This window comes from Rhyacophila brunnea, unplaced genomic scaffold (assembly GCF_057557595.1).
Source record: "Rhyacophila brunnea isolate RB1 unplaced genomic scaffold, BYU_Rbru_1.0 scaffold_3, whole genome shotgun sequence".
Classification (NCBI taxonomy): domain Eukaryota; kingdom Metazoa; phylum Arthropoda; class Insecta; order Trichoptera; family Rhyacophilidae; genus Rhyacophila; species Rhyacophila brunnea.
In genome coordinates, this window is record NW_028232965.1 from 34,551,306 (window position 1) to 34,573,785 (window position 22,480).

Sequence of the window (22,480 nt, forward strand, 5' to 3'; positions counted from 1 at the left end):
CATTACATGCGTTGACCACAGTGGTGTTTGAGCTTATGTGATCCACTCATCCATTGCATTTGAAGGTTCTGGAAAGAAAAACAGCAATTTCTATGTGCGTAAAACCATTTTACGTGAATGGAAACTAATGTAGTTTTGTTATTTGGTCAATCGAACTAGGTACTGTACTGAATTAAAACAATTGTATAATGGTAATAAAAAATAACTATTGCAACATTAGAACGATTCAATGAGTAATCGCAATATAATCCATGTACTTGCTATGCGATCATCACAGAAATAAATCGCTGCCATTTGAATGTACAAACATACTACTAAAATGCACAAAATGTAGAATCGAGTGCTATGATTGCATGAACAAATGAAATCACTGCCATTTGATAACATTGACTCAATTTAGATGATTGCATGGAAAAATTTAAATTTCATGCAATTACTGCATATTTGAATGTATGCATTCAATTCGGATGCAATGATTGTAGAAGTAAAATCACCACTCATCACCACTTACCGGTTCCATAATAGCAGCCTGGTCTGCAAAATGTAAACATATTTGTAATCCACCCAATCTGATCATCAATAACACCAACTCAAAGCTATGGGTACCTCACAAGGGTGCCCTAAAATCCTACTGGATCGTTTGAGAAACTCATCAAATTCGACAGATGTACGTGGCAGCGAAAAACTAGGGACCTACGGAGTAAGGCGAGGGGGTAGGAGTAAGGGGAGAACTAAGGAGCAATGGGGAGGCCTTCGTCCAGCAGTGGATTGACACCGGCTGATGATGATGTTATATACATACAATAATTATTATGTTAATCAAACCAAAACTGAGTTCATCATGTCTTCGTATACATTTATGTTCGTCATGTAGAATTTTGATTTATTGAAATATTTTTTGTAAATTAAAAGCTTGTCTTTCTCACAAATGATTTATTTGTAATCTTTTCTTACAAATGGTAAATATTTATTATATACATTCTCCATTCCAATAGTAATAATTCAAATTGCAATATTAACTTTCATAAACATAATTTTATAATTATTATTTGCATAGGAAATCATAAAAAAAACTTGCACTGGAAAATAAAAAAATGAGTATTATATTTGGAGGTATATTACATCAAAATTTAATAAACATGGTTGTTTTATTAAGATTTTAAATTAACAGTATTGCCTAGGTGTCAATTCATTGTAACAAGTACATAATATTATTATGCGATGAAAACTTACACGTCCAAAATATACAAATCATGTTTTCAACGAAATTGTGTATGTTTCAATTAGTTAACATAAAGCTATACAAATACATATTATTGCATTTAATTTGCAAAAGTTGATACGGCAAAATATACAAATCAAAGTCAATGAGTGTACGTAATCAAATAAAATAATTATTGCTGAACACATCATCACCATTTACACACAATGGGTAATTAATTTCTTAATATTATAGAATATAATTTACTCCTGCACATCGAATTTTTTTTCATACTTCAAACGAAATAATAGAAACAAAAATACTGCTGGTAAAAAAGTACCTACAACTTTACATAAATAAAGTATATATTTATCCACAACTTGAAGAGTATACGTTTATAATAATTAAATTAATATGGTTGTCAGTCCGAATCGCTCTCTTCGGCTGTCGACTCCGACTCTGAACTATCTGGATGCTGTTTAGTTATCTCGATGCAGTGATCGAAATCGGTCAGACGTTTCAGCGAGCGACCTGTAAACAAATTGTAATTAGAAAGGCCATTTGAAGTGTTAAAACTTTATTTTGAAAAAAAGTACCATAAAAGATACCACATTGAATTTCATTTCAAAACAGTCAACTTGAAGGGCGAAAGGATAATACAATGCAACTTTTCTATATTATATCAACTGTGTTCAAGGCATAATTTTGTATAACACACTTATTACACTTTCATGTTGGAAAGATTCGGTTACTATAATATAAAGTAAATGGAAGCATTTAACCGGATGGCTGCCAATGACGTCTTAAGACGCGAACTTTTCCGTGAACAGAACGCCGCTCATACAAAAATGACGTCTTTGAACGTCCCGCTTTAAACGGAAAACGGGGGGGTAAATCAATTATTTTAAACATACAAATATGTTGAACACACAACGACATATATGGGAATGTCGTCACATACTCAGAATTGCAATAAAATTCGTGGCATGCAAGGTATCGCCATACATACACCTACCAGCAGTAAAAAGGTTAAAAGTAAATAAAAGCTAATTTCAATTAGCTATGTTGAAGAAAAATAAAAAATTATTTTCTGGTGGGTTATCTCGTGTATTGTAATAGTGGTGCCAAAGAAAATAAACCAGCCATCAGATATGTCATAGTAAAAATGTTTCACCGGCAAGAGTTGTCAGCAATCTGTTATCTTGCCCGAAGGATGATGTGACGGGGGCAAGTTGAAGAGCCATCTGTCGAGCTCTATCTCCGCCGCATTCTGCAATGAAAACAATAAAAGTATCACATTAAATCATTTATCTAATGGCCGTTACGCATTACACGAGCAGAATGTGAGGTGTCGCAAAATTCGCAGCATGCTCGCAATTGTCCCACAAACTTCCATTTATGAGTCGGTATTTGTCTTGAAAACAAAAGATTTCGCTGCTTCAGTGTAGACTGCCTAAATTTTGCGAACACACAGAACGCATGGAGTGACACGATGCAATGTTGACAATGTGATTCCTGGTATTTCTATTGTTGAAGTGATCGTACCCTTACGCTAATGGTTGTGACAAGGTCATTTGTTGTTTTGATACCAGATGGAAGTCTCCCACAGGAGACCACCTCAAAGGGCGGACCGAACCATCAACTTTCCCATTACACCATAGCCTACGTCCACTCTTCGCGGTTCTCGCAACCCTCGGCCAAGTAGAGCCCGCCTCCTCAAAAATTCAAATTTGTCAGCACTCCCGCCAAAACAGACACGATCTACCGCTAGCGCCGCCACTGGTCAATCTGTCGGTAAAACAGGGAGGTTCGCGACCGAGAGCAGGATGACGCCGAATCTGACGGTTGAACACGCGCGAAAAGCTCTCTCTTTGATTGGCTGCCGGACAGCCAGCATCGTCTCTGCTCGCCTCGGACGCGAAGCCAAGATACATCTCCCGCCAAAAGGACCGCGTTGGCAGACTTCTTGTTTCTTTAATGTGAAAAATAAATGCGTGTGTTTGTTATGTGGTAGTAGTATTGCAGTGCCGAAAAAACATAATGTTGAACGACACTTTCAGACAATTTATGCCACTTTTGATGTGAATTATCCACTTAAATCTGAAGTAAGAAAGAAAAAAATATGTCAACTAAAATCAAGTCTAACTGCACAACAGACTGTTTTCACTAGACATGTGGAAAATTCTAAAAAGGCCACCATTGCTTCTTTCAAAATTTCTCACATGCTTGCAAAAATGAAGAAATCTTTCATTGATGGTGATTTGTTTAAAAAACTATTTTTGACTGGTGCCGATTGTTTGTTTGATGGATTTTCTAACAAACGTGAGATTGTCTCAGCAATACAAGACTTACAGTTGTCAAATAACACCGTCACTAGAAGAATACATGCAATTTCAATAGACATACAAACTCAGAGACTGCCTTGGAAATATGTGACTGGTTCTCGCTACAATTTGACGAGTCAACAGATATATCAGACACCGCACAGTTAGCAGTTATGGTGAGAATGGTATTTAGTAACTTCACAGTAAAAGAGGATATGTTGCAAATATTAGCTATGAAAGGACAGACAAGGGGTGAGGATATTTATAATACATTCAGAACATACGCCAAGTCAATAAATATGCCTTTGCACAAGCTGTCTGCGATAACCACTGATGGGGCACCAGCAATGGTAGGTAAAAACAAAGGATTTATTGCCCTCTGCAAGAAGGATGAATCATTTTCAAACTTCATGTCCTACCACTGTATTATCCACCAGGAAGCTCTGTGTTGTAAAATATTGCCATTTGAACACGTTATGAAAATAGTTACAAAAATAATCAATTCTATTCGAGCAGCTCCTTTGCAACACCGACTTTTCAAGGCCCTGTTAGAAGATACTGAAGATAAAAAACATGATCTTATTCTGCATACTGAAGTACGTTGGCTCAGTAAAGGAAAGGTTCTTACAAGATTTGTGAGTTTAATTGAAGTAATAAAAACATTTATAAACGATAAAAAGGAAAATTATGATGAACTAGCTGACTCTCGCTGGCTGATTGATTTGGGATTTCTCACAGACATCATGGAAAAATTGAATTTTTTAAATTTGGAGTTGCAGGGGAAAGACAAAAACATAGCTGAAATGATAAGCTCTGTAAAGTCATTTAAAGCTAAATTGGATTTGTTGATATCACATCTGCAGATCAATTCTTCCGTGCATTTTCCACATATGAATAAAATGCTAGGTAACAATGAATTAAACGGGTCATTATTTATTGAGCATCTTCAAGTGTTAAAATGTTCCGCATGTATTGCAGATTTTGTTCAAGGTAAGACAAAAGAACTAGAGTTAGAAATTTTGGAGCTTAACACATTTTGAGCGGGAAGGGTATTTCTACCCGCGCGCCGTACCGGTGTTCGACGGCGGGACGGGTAGAAATACCTTTTACGCCGGCTTCACTTGAAGTGCGGGAAAGGTATTTATACCCGATTATTGCATACGAATATTTTATGTCAACGGCTTGAAAATGTTTCAAACTACACACACATCTACAAAAAAAAAAATTTACCGTTGATTCGTTTACTTACACACACACTCTTGCGCAGCCCATATGAGAGCTTGTGCGTAATAAGGAAATTTGTTTAGAGTCAATAAATCAGCGAACTATATTTCTGTAGACGATAAGAATGCTAAAACTATATGCGTCTTCTTTTTACACTTGTTTATTTTTTGATGGGTGAGCAGGAAGACAACATTTTGTGAAATATCGATGTATTCTTTAAACATGGTTTGTTCGCTGTACTGTGAATGCGATTATATATATATTTTTATGATGTGTGATAAATACTATGCCTCCTTTTCATACTATATATTAGCCTTTGTGAGCGAGTGAAAAGACGACAATTTGTGATCGACGGAATGCATTCTTCGCACTTGTTGTAAGTGATATTGTGCGGTGCGATAACGCTGGTATGCGAGCGGAGCAATAAATTATAACATGAGTGGAAACCAATGTTATTTAGATGTCTGTAATCTACTACGATCTATATTGAATATCAGTATTGAATTTTCAGTCTTGAAATACGGCGCTATAGAACGGGTGTGTTTTTACAAGTGAAATATATTTAAGTAATCGATATTTTATTTAATCTTTAAAAAATGGCTTCAGACAATTATGAAAGCGATGACTAAATATTTGCCGATAATTTGTCTGCCTATTCTGATGAAGATTTGCCAGAATTAGGCAGCGACAGTGATAGCGACAGCGATAGTGAAGAGTTTCCTCGCACGAGAAGGGTACCAGTGATACCGTTACAAATCAGTGATTCTGAAGACCAAGGGTCGGCATCATGCCCAAGATTTCGACTTCTAAAATATAGAAGAGAGTATTTTTAACGCTCCGTCTTCAAACAGAGCAATCTATACAGGACATAATAATTACTCTGGTGACCACACGAAATTAAACAACATGACACAATAATATCTTACATAATTGCGATCCCGATTTTTCGAACAATCTAACACAAGAGTCTAACCACTTTAACCCCACACCTATTTCATTCACTGTCATTAATTCTTAAAGATGCACTTAACTAAGACCAATACAATTTAACCTAACCTAAAGTTTCAAATTGTACTGGAATGTTTGTTGTGCCTATGCGTAAATTTGATCGTATTCTGGGTGCCTTTTTGTGTAATGATTTATTAGGACGCACTCCCTAAAAGCCTAAAATAACTGTTAATGTACATTTTAAACATATTATATTGTTTTCGCGTTCAATGCAGAAATACGAAAAATCTCCATGCTCCCCCTATCAAAATTTCATAGTTAACTAATAAATTCTGAAAAAAATGAATTGCTTAAAATAAAAAAATGCACATAGGTAATAAATACTATTTACAATTTTACTTTCGTAAGTAAGTACCTACCTATGTATAATAAATATTATATTAGATGTACAACTCGGAAAAAAAATAGTGCGATCCTTATGCTTGATGTGAGCTGCAAAGAGTTTTTATGTGAGGACTAATTTGGTCAATTTTAATCTTAAATCTCCACAGTTTGTGAAAAAAACGATTTTTTTCGGTAACATATGATTTACAGCGCTAAAGCGCCGCATTCAACTAAATATTATGATGGGAATGGCAACAGTAATTTTCGCGAGAAGTCATGGTTGCAATATAAAAAAAATATTTTCGAAAATGCATTTTTAACAAAAAAAAATGTACCAAATATTTAATGATTTGCACATTGTTCCGCAAAACATTCAAATTGCCCCCCGGTGGGGCGTACACCCCACGTTGGGAAACACTGGATTAGTGCATACTGATTATGTAACATGCGGTATAAATAAACTGAAATTAACTTTTAACAGAACTGCTCACAAACAATATATTTTTGCACTGGGGGGTTACCCTATTTGGCCTATTTCAATACACAATACTTCTATTGTTCTTAGCCTAACTTAAATTTTATGTCTTACTCATAAAAAATGAATATGCGTGGCGACGATATACAAAAAAAAATGTGCTAACTAATAAATACATATTTATTTTGTTTGGTAACTATTTTATGATGTTTAATTATGGTATTTCGTATACTTGTTATAATTATTTTAGTATACCTATCTATTATAATTAAATACTATAATGTTCCTCAGAAATAAAACATTATAAAGGAATCACACGGAATAAGTAATTACAATCATATTAACGTGATGCTATAAATGTGAATAATGACAATTTTAATTGAATCTAAAAGAAGTTTGTGTTTCGATACCTCACTAATCATCTAATACTGTCAACTTCAGTTTTCCCTCTCCACTAAACACTTGCAAGCGGAATGATTTTGTTTACTGAAAATTCTGTGGACAATTTCTAGATTAGCGTAACTATTTGAGCTCGTAAAGTTGTTTCATCAAATTTAATGTTCAATGAGCTACTGCTGCAGCTTTTTTAGTCAAGAGTACGCAGTATAAAAACGAAAAGTATTAACGGCATTGTTACTTACCTATGTTCTTTTCTAGATTGAAAATTTCGTAATTTGAGTTAGAATTAGAAACATACGATTTTTACAAAATACTTATACTGGGTGGGAAATGAACCCACCCGCAATGTTGTGCTTTCAATAAAGATTACTACATTCTTAATTCTTGTGCATTATTTGTTGAAGAAAACATACAATGATGTTCCTGAGGTAAATGCAAAGTGTGTCAGTATTGTAGAAGGTTGTTCACTTTACAGGGATCTGTGAACCTTTACTTAAAGATGGTAGCAAAATATGGTCTATTGCCATGTGTACGTCTGACAGTTTTTGTAGTTGATTAATTGCACCACCTTAAAAGACAAGGTGGACAAAGATTTTGATTCAAAAATAGATTGTGTACAATCTCTATATACCAAAGTACGATCAAGCACAGCGATTATTATAGAACAGGTTGTATAAATTTTAATATAGGAGTATCAAGTATAATATACTGTTCGCTATACATCTTTAATTCACTTCAAAATTTATTTTGAGTTGATTGTATGATGAATAGATATCGAATCGATGTGAAGTTATTTCTTACCAGTTGGACCAGCTTGGGAAACTTCTTCCGCACCTCTGTGCCAAATGTTAGAAGTCAGAATTACAATTTTAATAAAATTATATATTAAATCTTAAGTATAAGCAATTATTTTGACAAATATTTTTCATTTACGTCAAATTTCGAGTTGAACATGTTCTTGTCAGCCGGCTTTTAGTGCAACTACATAAGTTTTATGGTACAACAAATACGTATATTCAATATCAAATACTTGCGAATATGTTTTAAATAAGATGATTTCGCTTTTTTGACAGAAAAAGTTACGTTTTCCACACCTATACTCTCGGATCCAGTGCTGTTGACATAAATTTTTGTTCAGACAAATTAATTTTTTTACTTTAAGAATTTTGCAGTTTAATATATTATATTGATAGACACGAATAAATTTTGTGGTTTGAATACTTTTTTTGTTACCCCGTCTTATCTGTTATGCGTCATGTGTTCACACTCGACTTTGAAAATTTCTTCATCAATACGTATCTCTGTCTTATTCCTTCATTGACTTATGCAATACTGTAACATGCGTTAGAAAAGGACCGACGTGTATAATTGTGACATACCATATAGGACAATTTTATTTAAAATACTCTATTTCACCTCTCATTTCATAAATAGGTATGAATTCTGGGCATGGTGCCGACCTCTGCTGAAGACAGTGAAGTGGAGGAAGAGGAAGTCATGGAATGGTCTGAAATAGACAACCCACCGCATATTGAACCATTTTTAGGTAACGTTGGTGTTTGCGTAGCACCAAACAATTCTGAAAATGTGATGGATATAGTTAGTTTATTTATTGGAGATGATTTACTTAGCATGATGGTAGAAGAAAGCAATCGATACCGCACACAAAATGAATCCCGAATCAAGAAAATTAAGAAATCTATCAAATGGAAGCCTGTAAATCTTAATAAATGGCTACCTATTCACGAAGCATTCTTTATATTTTGTACATTTAAAATGAATGAATACGAATTTGTATTATTGTAGACAACGATAGGAGGTTAGAATTTCATAACAAGTTGACGTTTCAATAAATATGTTTCTGTTTTAGAGACTAATATGTTATGAATTAATTTTAAGTACTGGCAACACTAATTAGTCGTCAGAAAAGCGTTTCCGTGGACATTTACCAAACGGTCCCAAACCAAACGGTTCCATTTCGTTTGTTTGATTCAGGTTGAATGATACAGACTTATTGTTACAACTCTGGGAATCAAAGAGAGATGTTCGAATGATTTCAACAATACATCCATCTACCATTTTAGAGAGTTACAACATCGATTGGAATACGAGACTACACATTTGGAAACCACTATGTGTTATAGAATACAATAAATATATGAAAGGGGTTGACCGTGCGGATCAGTATCTCTCTTACTACTCGATCATACGAAGAACAAAAAAATGGACAAAGAGAGTTGTCATGTATTTGTTAAATTGTGCTTTTTTTAATTCTTTTAAAGTTTATAAAGTATTAAATCCGACCAAAAGGCTAACTTACAAACAATTTTTGCGTAGTATAAGCAAATTTTGGATAGCCGACCATATCGTTGAAACCGACGCAATTTTGGAAGAAGCGGGGCCATCTACATCATGGTTACCAAGAAGAGTGGGTAATATGAAGAAGCATCGAATGATAAAAATTGTTACAGATGGTAAAAAAAAATACCCACAAAGACAGTGTCGAGTGTTTTCGGTGCACAAAAAGAAAAGTTTAACTAGTTATATGTGTACATTTTGTGACGTCCCCCTACACAGGGGTGAGTGTTTTCATAAATATCATACTTTATCCAAATATTAGAATAATAATTTTTGTGCGGGAATTTATTTATAGTGAATGGAATATTTTTTACGAAACCTTCCTGTAAATATGTGATTAGCACCATGTACTTATGTTATTTTAAACAATTTGTCAACACAGCACTGAGGAGCAATATATGGTGAGTGTGAATTCCAAATTTCATTAAAAAATAACTGATAGTTTGGAAGATAGAGCGATTTTTGTAAAATTCGATTTTATTTCAATTTCCGCTGGTTTTCGCCCGCTGCGTGTACCTGTGCCTTTGTACTAAGGCCCGCGCAAAATGTGTTAAGAATGATATTTTGCTTAAATCCTTAATATCAGAGGACTTTTGAATACAGTGGACAGAGAAAAGTTCCCATTTTTGAAAAAAGCGGCATATAAAATTGAATCATTTTTCGGTTCGACATATTTATGCGAATCATTGTTTTCAAACATGAACTTAATAAAATCAAGATATAGATCTCGACTCACCGATGAGCATCTTTATGATTGTTTGCTAACAGGATTATCGTCATACTCTCCTAATTATGAGGCACTGGCCAATGATATGCAATGCCAAAGATCACGTTGACATATTGATATTCTATTTTTTTATAAAATGTTTTCTTTGTATTTGTGTTTTTTGTTTACTTTGTTTATGTTTTGTAAATACATTTCTCTGTGTGTATGCAATTTGAATAATAGTTTTATTATTTTGAAACATTTCTGTTTATTATTTATTAATAAATTATGAATATAAGAAAATAAATTATGGGAAAATGAGAAGTTATGGAAGGAGTTTGTCGATTAAAAATAGGTGGTGCCCGCCACCCTACCGATATTTTAGAATGTGCTCTAGAGTACAAAAAGGTTGGGAACCCCTGCCCTAGCTTATACAGATGACATCGATATAGATAAAAGAAACCAAACAAGCTGGAATAGACACATTCAAGACAAATAAACAGCATGGCAAATAGTCAAGACATGGAAAAGACTGAACACAACAGAACTTCTGCAAAACCAAATACTCAAACAAATTCGCTTAAATTCTATGGTCGCTGCTTTGAGGTGAACAGATTTGTGTGTCTAGGCTCATTAGTAAATTTCAAAAATAAGGTGCACGACGAAATCAAATCCAGAGTAATCATTGCTAATAGATGCTTCCATGTTCTACTAAAACAAATGAAATCAAAATAATTATCCAGGACTGTTAGAAACTGATGGTGTTTGACCACAAAACATCGAGGGCCAATTTGCGAAATGGAGTACAGTGGCATTAGTTTAATTACAAACAACAGTTTCTGACCTTGGTGGCTAAATGGAGAGAAAAAAGACCTCCAAACTAGCACCATTTATAATTATAAAAATGTGCTGAAAATATGTGAGAATTAATTTAATTTGGAATTTTAGCAAAATGCTTAAAATACCTGAATGAAATTTAAATAGAAAATTAATTTTGATTGTACAACTAAGTTATACCTCTGTGCGTGTCTTGAGTGTCATCCTCCTTGAATGAAACATGTTCCGTTCTGTAGAGTCCGCTCGCAAGATCCCATACAAATAAACACTGTAATAAAAACAACATACTTTACACAAATCCGAAATTCAAACATGATAATGAAGAAACCTCAGTTGATGGCAGACATGCCCTAAATAACTTACACTTGCATTATATCAACTAAAAGCACCGAGAAATCCAATGGACGGAAAGAGCTTTGGACAGATATGGATGGAGTCAGATGCTGGAGGCCAGAAAAAAAATATTAACACATTTTTAATACTTTTAGTGTAAAATTTAGAATGACTCATTTCGTTTCATTAGATATCTGTGGTTATTATTACTTTCTTAAGTTATCGAGAAAAGATGGAGCATCATAATGATTTAATTATCTTTCCTACAAAGATTACGGAGAGTTTAGGCTTAGAACTTTAACGTGTATCCCAAATTATTAATTTTCTGCCTATTTACAGAATTTGCTGCCTTAATCTTCCATGGAAAGGTGTGAAGAAATTTCATTAAAGCCTCAAACCAAAAACTATACACATATCTGACAAAAATCGAATGATGAAACTATATATGTGGCAATATTTAATCAATACATAATAATGTCTATATACTATTAAATAAAAAGATAAACTTACTTCAGCTGCATACTGTTTTCTATGTGCCATACAAAATGAATTATCCTTGCATGAATGACATTGGGAAGTAGATTCTTCTTCCGTAGCCCACAACCACATGGCACAAACCTGTCAAAACAACCAATAAATAGTTACCGTTATGAAATAGAAGTTGTTAATACCATCACAATGATAATACAGTCGAACTTGGTTATTACGATCACGGAAATAGCGAGATCTCAGATGTAATGAGGAAACATTCTTTGACATTTTAGTTTATGATTTTCACCGTACATTTATTCAATTTTATAACGAGCACTTCTCGGGTTTACTGAGTAAAACTGTTAATCTGTCGATCGTTTAAAAACAACATTTTCGACGCTAAGCAATAAAATCTGACCGGGCAGGTAACTAGACCAATGTCGCCAGGATCTGATTGCATTTATGACACTAGTGAAGTGTCTAAGTAGGTACCTAATTGGTGTTTTCGCCGAAAGTATCCACGCATATGGTTGAATTGCATGTAAAAAATCCAAGCTTTGTGAAGTCAGTAGTAGCCGGCGGCTCAGCACTTCATTACAATAAACAACTTCTTTTGTAGTTTATGAATGCCATGCTTGTTTCGGGGATTTTTACGATGGTTTTCAGATTTTTTATGTTCTATGCTTAAATAGAACGTGGCGCGAAAAATCTTATATAACAATATAACGAGTAATGCTTATAACGAGCAAATTCAGTCGGTACCATCTTCCTCGTAATAAACAAGTTCGACTGTATATCGGATGATTTGTGAAAACAATATAATATTCAAATGAAAAGAGATATGCGACACACTTACACCACAAATACATCCACTCGACTGGCAAACATTAATAACATGGCAACCCCAATCGAAGCAGTACACAAATTTCTTATCGTGGAGTCGACATAGACGGACACAGACTTCATTGCAGAGTAATTCTATATCGAGGGAGCGTTGAGACGCTTGAAGCACGGGCGCTTCGATGCGGAGTCTTTCCCAAGTGCCCATTGACACCGGTTGAAGAGGAACGTAGCAAGCGCCGTGGGCTACCAGAGGTAGGGCTACATGATATCCCGAAATGCAATCATCTGTAACAGAAGAATGGAGTGTAGGAAAATGATTGTTAATAAGTCAACCACTTCAATTTATGCAGGAAATGCAAAAATACTATTTTGAATAATACAAATATCAGATAAAAATACAAGTGGCAATAGCAGTGCCAATACTATGAGGACTCACCTTCAGAATCAGTTATAATGGAAGTGATGTCATCATCACTCTCCACGAATCGTCTGATGAAGTGCTTGCTGCAATTGGAGTTCTCAGAATGAACAAGATAGGGGTCGTGAGGATGCACGATGCACTCTGACAGAGTTTTGGATGAATTGTCGTGCACGGCTATCGTCTTCAGTGACCCATCCTCCAGCATGGCGGTGACTCGGTATTCGACGTCATTCACGGAATCCGCACCATGAAACCGACTGGACGAATTATCACATTTAACATCTTGAGCGAGCGGAAGGGGTGTAGCTATCTGATTGTGCACTCGAAGGATGACAGCTTCGGGTGGCGGAGATTTTGCTCTCCGTGAAGCTTCTCGGTTCGTCGAGCCAATATAGTATTTTCTATTGCTACGGAGCACCCTGAAGGGAACGATATTTTCACTGTTGTCCTCAGAGAACTCGTATTTTTTATCTGCTAACCTTCGCTTTCGAAAAAGACTCAATTTTTCACATTTAGGTTCCGCCTCTTCAACAAATTCATAAGTTTTATCAGCAATGCGGTGCATGTCATTGAAGCGAGAGAGACTCTCAGCAGGACGGCGGCGAGGAGAGCGCAGCGGAGGGCTAATGAGGGTGCGAGGCGAGGGGACCGAGTCCCAGTTGTCTTCCACTCCGATGTAAACTTCGCTGCAGCCGGGCGACGGCTGTGGCCCTCTCAGAGCTTGTATGCAAACTTCGTGGCTGATCATGTCAGGCACTTGAACCGGTCTCATGTTGACGCACGGTTCCATTTCCATATCGGAAAAATCGGCCAGAATACTCTGCACGACGATATCAGCCGAACTATTATTGACGATTACATTCTGCGGTGTTTTTACAAACGAGGCTGTCTGAGAGCACTGCTCATGGGATAATTTTTCTTCATGAACGGCGTCATCCATCATTTGATCGGGCACGATTAGGTCTATTTCTAAAATGTGTATGAAATCAGTGTATATTACGATCTGATTGTGGTACGCCAATTGGACCACGGGCTCACATATCGCCGATTCTGAAGCACAATAAAATTTTGTGTGTATCGCAAAATTGTGCTCCACGCAACGTTTGCCCCCGCAGTCTAGAACTGATAAAGGAAAAAAAATATTAGTCTGTCGAGTTTGATCAGAGTTAAGATATCACCGGAAGAATGTATTTTTACCTTCATGAATATTAGAAAGAGCAGAACATTTTCTGCATCCTAAACGCGGCACGCCGATCACACTCAAGTAAGAATTCTCTGTGGATATTTCCCTGTAAAATCATGTCATCAGTTGTAGGATATTAAAAATTGTTGCAGAAACAAAAACGATAAGCCAAATATGTATAACTTACGCAATTCCATACACAACCAATAGAGATGGATTATGTTTCCATTGAGCCATTGAAACAGTTACTCTATTATCGACGGACGTATCGTCGAATAGAGGTACACTATGAACTAGCTTCGCTTGTTGACCGGGAACCCATGAAAAGAAGTGCAATCTGAAATAAAAATTTTCACAAACATTACAATTCACATACTTCATGTTTACATATAAAATTCTAATGGCCCGAACACACTACCATCACGTCACGTACTGTCACGCTGTGATTGAGGTAAAAACGTTGAGGTAGAGATAATGAATCACTATTTCTATCTCAGCGGAAGAGCATGTAATACGATGGTATTGTGTTCGGGCCATTAAATACTTCCATGTGGTTTTGATTTGTTCATAAATTGAATACGTGTATTAATTAAGGCGCTAAGTACCAAAATAATAAAAACTGTAATTTTTATAGAAAAATGTTCTACATACCAACGCCAATAACTTCAACTATAGTCTAAGTGCCTCAAGCAAGTCAAAAAAATACAGCAAAATAATTAAACCTGACGACGTTGTAAGTCCGTTGGCGTGTTTTATTTATAATGGTGTAAGTAGCACTGCAGTGGTCAATGGCATTCAATATAAAATGGCTGACGATGGTGTGTTGACACTTGCGAGTTCTTAATACCTAAAATTATAGAAGCTGCCGTGATGGCTTCACACTGTAAAACCACATTTTTCAAAAGGTATGCTTCATGAAAATTTACTGCAATGACTCGGTATTTTGTAACTACAGGCAATACTACTTTTTGGTACTTAGAGCCTTATTTAATACACGTATTCAATTGCTGTTCCTCATAAGTTCGACATTCTTACTGCATTAGTAGTTTTCAGGCTGTTGCTCAAATACCATATGAATTCCTTTGTGTGACCAAACACATTATTCAACACTTGTCTTGTTCCTACATGAAAGTCCATTAGTATATTATTTAGTATATTATCTGAACTATTGAATCTTTATCAAAAATTATATTACACAAGAGCAGATATTAAATCATTACAGCAATGATGCACAACCTTTTTATCCATGTTCTCATTGTTAACAGGCCACACAAAGTACTAGTGCCAAATAATGAACATTCATTCCACAAAAAAGGATTTTTGAAGTTATACTTCTTTAGGCGCGTTTAGAAAATCAGATCAGAGTGTATTTTTGGCGTGTGACATGTAACACATAATTTATTTTTTATTTTAGAACCACCGATTGTTTGGTTATCAGCCGAACGCACTACCTTTACGCCACAGTATGATACTCCAATCGTGACGATTGGAGTATCATACTGTGGCGTAACTTGGAAAATAAATTATTTTGTTCAACGGCTGAAAAAAATGTATTGCACAACTTCTGACACCACTTACCCACATGCATCCAAGTTTATTTTCTTGATAATCTTTCCTTTAAAAGTTTCATAATTTTAACCACTATTCGTTTTTGACGTAATAATTAGTTTCATCAATAATACGCCTTTTTTAGAACAAACAGATTCAGATTTTGTACTTTGAAGAGTAAAAAAATATTTATCGCAATAACAAATGGAAATGCGGCGAACGTCCATAAGCACGAATTGTGTGTACAGTGCAGAAAACTTATCTGAAGAATTGATAGGGGAACCACAGTCGAAAACTACCCAATCAAGACTCGCAGAATCTGACATTGGAATGGCGTATTCAATATGGCGACCATATGGGTTCTAGTAGTTCCATTTTTGACCATTATTCAAATAAGTTGGTTGGACTAATGTCGTGTATGGCATAGATATTATGGTATACGGATAAACAGCGTGTAACGCGTGGTCAGTTTGGACTGTCTACTGCCACCTATCGTTAGAATATCAAAGTAATATTTGGTGAGTGCATGCCGCGTAAGTTAAATTGATTTACCAAAAAACAGCATTACCACGATAACGCTCATTTTCCGTATATGGGCTCAATTATGAAATATGAAAGCATTTTACTTCATTTAGTCAATGGGTCATAATAAATGGCATGGCAGGGTGTGTACTGATGATTTATATTATTTACAGTAATCAAGACTATGCAAGTGCATACCTAAAACTGTATCCCTCTCTGAAGTCCCTTCTAATAATATGAAGATCATATGTGAAACTTAGTAGGAACTGTCCGCAAAGTGAAAATCCCATGAACGTATGGCTCTTCAAAAAGACGATAGGCACCATGTCCATCAAACAGAATCTCAAACGAGGGGGTATCTTCTCAAACACCTTTTTGTTCACATTGCTTCTTTTCCCGGAAAATGTCCCATGCGTCTGTAAAAATTACATTCAATTATACTAAAACATTTCAGGACCATAATATTAGGATAAACTCCAACTTCCAACTTTCCTATTTCAGTTTCAGAATACTTTGTATTATGGCCGAGACACATTCCTGGAATATTGGCTGTAAGTTGAAATTCATTCCATACAAATTCATCATGTCCATAGGACTGGTTCCAATTTTAGAAAAAAAGAAAATCCAATTTACTTATTTCAAAATCACATTTCCATTACAAAAAATTATAGGACGTTCATTCCTATGTTGTTCGAAATGAGAAAGCGCTTGTGACAAATCCCTTAGGAGGTAACTGTCAACCGAATTGTTACGTGTCATTTGCCTAATTTCTTCATGTAAGTATTCAAGACTCGACATTTTCCCAATAATTTTATGTATTTTACATAACATGTTTTTACGGGCACAATATTTTTCATGTTTTTTTCCCCATGTTTCTTTGTTAAACACCACAACAGGCCGTGAAGCCCAATAACAGTGGCAGGCTTGAGGAATTTACATATTAGATTATATAAATATATTTTGAGCCAGAGCTCCCGGATGGAAGGCCAGCGCCTTACGCACTGCACCACGAGATCCGCTCAATCCTATAAGATCGTATAGGCCTCCAGAGAGTGGAGATAATATTAACAGGTTTATTTTAACAAAAAATGGATATTAGCAACTTGTTGAACGTATTAGGTTCATACTCTGACTCCAAACACACATTGAAATAGAATATGTGTATTTGCCAGACTCCGGATTCGAACCAGGAACCCACGACATTATAAGCCGATGCGTTAGCCGCTCAGCTATCGTAGGGGTCATAGTTAGAAAACAGCGATTATAGCAAAGCCGTATTGTGAGGCAAGTGTAAGTAATTTATTTTGCATCCATGCTGGGCAACACTAAAAAAATAATCTATAGATGACTCCGATGATATTATTGTCTTGTGTATACTGGCACAAGATGAACTGTCTGCCCATATTAAATGACACAATGAAATGAGCACAATATCTGAAGCCGGTTATAGGATGTAAAGGTATGTTTAAATATGGTGTGATCTAGACTGACAATGTTCCCGATCAGTGCATTACGGGTAAAAGGACTAATTAAGTTTATAGCCCTGTCAATATTTGGGCATTTTATGGGCAGTTCACGTGTAACATGCACATTGCATGCCTCACGCCAGTTTCAAAATGGCTGTCTTTAGTGATGATTCTGCTCGCGCATGTAGCTCTCAGGGATGGATTCCTGTTCAACATCACGGCTGTGTTGCCAACCGAATGATTCCGTGAAAAATGTATAATAATAAATCATAAGGTGAGTTAGGGTAAGTGCGGCATATAAATTGACTAGATGAACTTTAAGCTGATGTTGAACTTTAAACGATTGTAATATCTCTTCGAAATTTTTATCGACTGTTCACCAATAATCTCTTTTTCGACTACCATATTCATTAGATGTAGATGTTGTATGATTAATTATAATAAAAACGTTTTAAGGAAACAAGGCGAGTAGACGCTCTTACCCCCGCATTTGGGGTAAGAGCATCTAGTTAAATTATTTCTCATAATTATTACCAGTCAAAAAATATATCAACCTCAGGATAATATAATATTTTAAGTGCAACATTTTGATTGCTTATGGTGGTAAATTTCCTTAGGGAACAGAAGATATTAAATAAAATCAAAAAAGTTGGGTAAGTGCGGCATATGTAGCACTAGTGATGTGACTGTGGTAAAATAAAATAGGTAACTCGTTACTTTTTAAATATTTTATTTGCTGAATAATTTGAGATGTACAATGTAAAATTCATTCAACATGTTCACAGTACATATTATGTTATAAAAATGTTCTTTTAGATTTTTATTGTACCTAATTACACATAGTTGCCACCATCAAAACGCATTTAAATATATTTTTTTCCCTTCGTCCTGCAGTAGGTGTCGGTAGTACCGAAATTATATGCTCGTGGCCAATTTCATATATATCCTCTACTTTAGGGTGTGAAAAATTAATGGCCCTCCCATGCGATTTTCTTACAAATTTTACAGTTCTATTTTCGTCCAATTTAATATTTTTTCTAATAAAATGTTTTTCACACTTTTTCGCAAGGCATTTCACAAGTACCCATTTCGCCCAACTTCTTTTTGGTTTAAGTATATCATTTCTTTTAGTTGACTCACTGGTGGAATTTAATGGAATATCAGCATTCCACATTTCATTAGTAATTACAACCCCTTCCTCAATTTGAAAATCGTCAAGCAAATTCTCCTAATAATCTTCTTTGAATATAAGACCTTTACCTATAAAAATCGTCAACATTTTCCTCTTCGGAAGAGGATTTCCATTCAGACTCACTCTCGTCTGATCCACTGGTTGTAACTGATTTTTTTTTAATTTCTTGGTTTTTGTAAAAACTATTCTTTTTTTGTTTGAATTTTTGTCTATCTTCTTAAACTGTTTTTTTGGTTAACGGATGTTTTCAGATGGTTCAAAACATCGTCATAGGTAATTATTACTTCTGCTGCTTGATTTTTAAATTTTACAGGATCCTCCCTTTTTATCCGCAACAACAGTTTTTTTATATCAGTAGTTCCTACAGGCGGTTTTATTATTTGACAATCCAAAATTTGTATTCGCTTAATAGATTTCACTGGTGTCATTCATTCATTAGAAGTAGAAGGTGCTTGAATAAGTATGTTATTTTCCTCGCCAAATATTGAAGAATCTGTTGATTTTTGATGTGTTAATTCATCCGCAGATTGTGTCATTGCAAATGATCCCTGATCAATACAATGCTCATAATCAATTAGAGTTTCCGTAATATCTTTACTGTCAATCATAGGTAGGGTCAAACTTGTCTTAGCCTATAACATTTCGATTAAATGGCTGAATCCTCCCTTTTTATCATCTGTTTTTGATTATTTCGTAGTCAAGTTTTTTCTAGGTTTCTGCGATTATTCTTGAAAATTCATTTTTAGGCAGTTGCCAAAGTGTATGTAATCTTTGCCATTTCACCAATGATTCATCCAAAGCATCTTTCAGGAGGCAATTTTGACATTATTTTGACATTATTTGTGACATTATTTTTTCTTGCTTCTTCTATTAAATTGACAGTCAAGTGTGACGTATGACCTCATAAATCAATAATACAGGCCGAGATGCTCCTATTTCTGAAAGAAAAGAAAAGTTTCTTCGCTCTACTGAAAAGTTAACATTTTAGATTTGGTGTGTTATTCCATGAAGTAATCGGTCATGTCAATATGTAATATGCACTGCACGGTAGGTATTTAATCTGTGGCCTTATATTTTAAGTAATGTACTGTATGAATCTAGAGATTGTATTAATAAATGTTTAGGTACCACAAATTACAAATTCAATACATTTTTTATTTCAAGAAACATCACTAACCAAAAACTTGTCCATACAAAAAAAATAGAGAATATGGTGTAAGAGCATCTGACGCTCTTACCCCATGATATATTTTTGGCGGGGTAAGTGCATCTAGTTCAATAAAACATAATCATTTGCATAAATCATAAATCTTACAGTCGGAACACAAATCACAATTTAAAACAAAGGTACTCACCAAATATAACCTTCTTAGCACGAAAGATTGTTGAGATACAGATTGATTGAAAAAACATGTCCAACTTCATTTTTGACTTCAAACGGACGTCAAACTCTTAGTTGTCATACTGGACACATCAAACATTATTATGATGCCATCTTTGGGTGTTGGCATACATTTATGTATTTGTAATAGATTCCTATCGACGGCAGTAATTACATTCATTGCAGTAAAAAGTTATTTAACCTAGATGCTCTTCCCCCATAGACGCACTTACCCTAACTCACCTTACAATAGTTTTCTGCATAAGTACTAAAGTTTTTTTTAAATACTTACTATAATTTTTACATCTTTGCATTAAAATCAGCATTATAAAAAGATGTCAACACTGCTTACCGTGAAAAATTTTAAACTGTTCGACATACAAGTGTTGACGCGTGCATTCTACACATTTAATAATAAGCAGGCGCAAAACTACTCGGTGTTAAAACCAGAATTAAAAAGTAGAAATGATCAAATGTAGACATAGCTATTCAGTCTCCTGCTATAAGACATTGTTACTACCTGAAATGATTAATTATAATAGGTATGAGAAAAGAAAACACCGGCAAATAAATGTATATGAAGACACCTGTAAGAAATATTGGGATTGTTATAATAGATCTTAATTCGAAACATTCCATTCAAAGGAAATATACCTTCCTGTTCATTGTGAAATAATTATGGCCTTCCACCAGGAAATAAGGATAAAGAAAATTATTACATTGTTTGTTTATGCAAGTATATATCCCTGGCTATATAAACGGACACATAAATCAATCAAAATATAATTATACAAGTGAGGGTCACGAAAGCATCAGTCAAAAATAATGACCGAAGATTTTTTTTAAACTTCCATTTTCAGAGGGTAGGTCTACATTATTTTTATAGTAATATCAGTACATTTCATTAAACATTTGATGGAATTTTAATTATGATGTAACCCTAAGCAATTTCGATATGCAATTGAAACGGGGAGCAAATAAATAAGACAGTAACACAATAATAACACAGCACAAACAGAAAAAGCATTCTGGATGATGTTACTCCTACCTCTCGATTCATAATTTTTAACGCCACATTTTGATTTCCACTGTGTTTACTACTCAGATTTACATAAGGCATACTTCGGCGATGCGTTCTATTTTTCCTGTACATATTATTATAATCATTTATTGTCTCAAATTCTTCATCGGACGAGGTGTCCATGTTTGTTTCAAATTTTCATTTGACAACTACTTTTTGAGTGTTGCAATAATCTAAATTCAACATAAACAAAAAAGTCGCTCCGATAATGATTTTAATCGTTATTATTATTACCAACTGGTAACAAGTAAACAAGCACTGTAAAAAGGGGTGTCATTAATCCTGCTTAACTTCATAGGCAATTTACAATATAGTTTGTCATTCAAAAATAACTACCTATCATACAACAGTCAATAAGAAACACTATAAATCCATAAATTACAATATTAATCCTAATTTATTAATATTGTAATTTATATAATTTGTAAAACAGTCACTATTGAAAGGAGTTTTTTCCCACCAATAAAACTCTTATTATTCATGTTGACTTTGAAGTCCTTGAGATAGGGTTTGCTCTTTATTCTTCGCGTGAGGTTATATTCTACTAATTTATTTTCCTTTTTCTTGTCGTTGGTCATTCCTCCGTTTTTATTTACTGGTCATACCCGCGCGTCAATTTTTAATGTATGGAGCTTGGGATCCTTTTGTCTTCATTATGATATGACTCAAGGAACCAGGTAGAAGTTACCTTACAGTTTAAGGAAGCCACCACTGAGCGGACACTGCCTGGTGGTTCTTGTACCCCTGCTTCCAACAGTACTGACCTTATCTAATTCCCTATAACTGTCCTGGTGGCTGGTTTTGGTGATCCTCTTGAAGATATAAATAATTCCGAAATATCCCCACCTTCCCCTCTCCAAGGGTTTGACATGCAGACGAGTTTCCGTAACCAGAATACTGAGTCGATGTTTTGACACGTGGAAGCGCTTAGCTTCCATTCCGATTGACGATGCTTGGCGGTATCTGTATTTGAGCCAAACATTGGCCATATAATTATGTGGTCACTTTTTTCCACTAATCCATTGTCTACTATTACTGAGTAGTGTGAGGTCATGAACCCTTCGTCCCGATGCGAGAAGCAGCCGAGTAGGTAGCTGTCCTGCGAGAGGTTTCGAATAAGTTGTACTCCACCGGTGTTGTTTTCCTAAGATGATCTACCACTCGTCCTGGATCCCAAACCGGT

General features: G+C 35.1%; 1 protein-coding gene across 1 annotated transcript; it reads right to left on the reverse strand.

Moving 5' to 3' along the window:
• Positions 1-920: 920 nt before the first annotated feature.
• LOC147068249 (uncharacterized) lies at positions 921-21,448 on the reverse strand. The gene is made up of 10 exons (XM_085953345.1): positions 21,265-21,448; positions 16,376-16,593; positions 14,295-14,444; positions 14,122-14,213; positions 12,940-14,046; positions 12,517-12,788; positions 11,700-11,807; positions 11,037-11,124; positions 2,376-2,471; positions 921-1,732 (listed from the first exon to the last, which is right to left on the reverse strand). Exons 1-10 carry the CDS (start codon positions 21,418-21,420, stop codon positions 1,623-1,625), a joined length of 2,397 nt encoding a protein of 798 aa, XP_085809471.1. The 5' UTR covers positions 21,421-21,448; the 3' UTR covers positions 921-1,622.
• Positions 21,449-22,480: the final 1,032 nt, after the last annotated feature.

What these genes read in the sequence shown, in the direction of transcription:
- LOC147068249 (XM_085953345.1), bottom strand. Translation starts at nt 21,420, where the DNA reads ATGGACACCTCGTCCGATGAAGAATTTGAGACAATAAATGATTATAAT. An exon ending in TAAAAATTATGAATCGAGAG is followed by an intron (nt 16,594 to 21,264) that starts GTAGGAGTAACA and finishes TAATTTTTACAG; the next exon opens with ACGCATGGGACATTTTCCGG. An exon ending in AGAGAGGGATACAGTTTTAG is followed by an intron (nt 14,445 to 16,375) that starts GTATGCACTTGC and finishes TTTTTATTTCAG; the next exon opens with ATTGCACTTCTTTTCATGGG.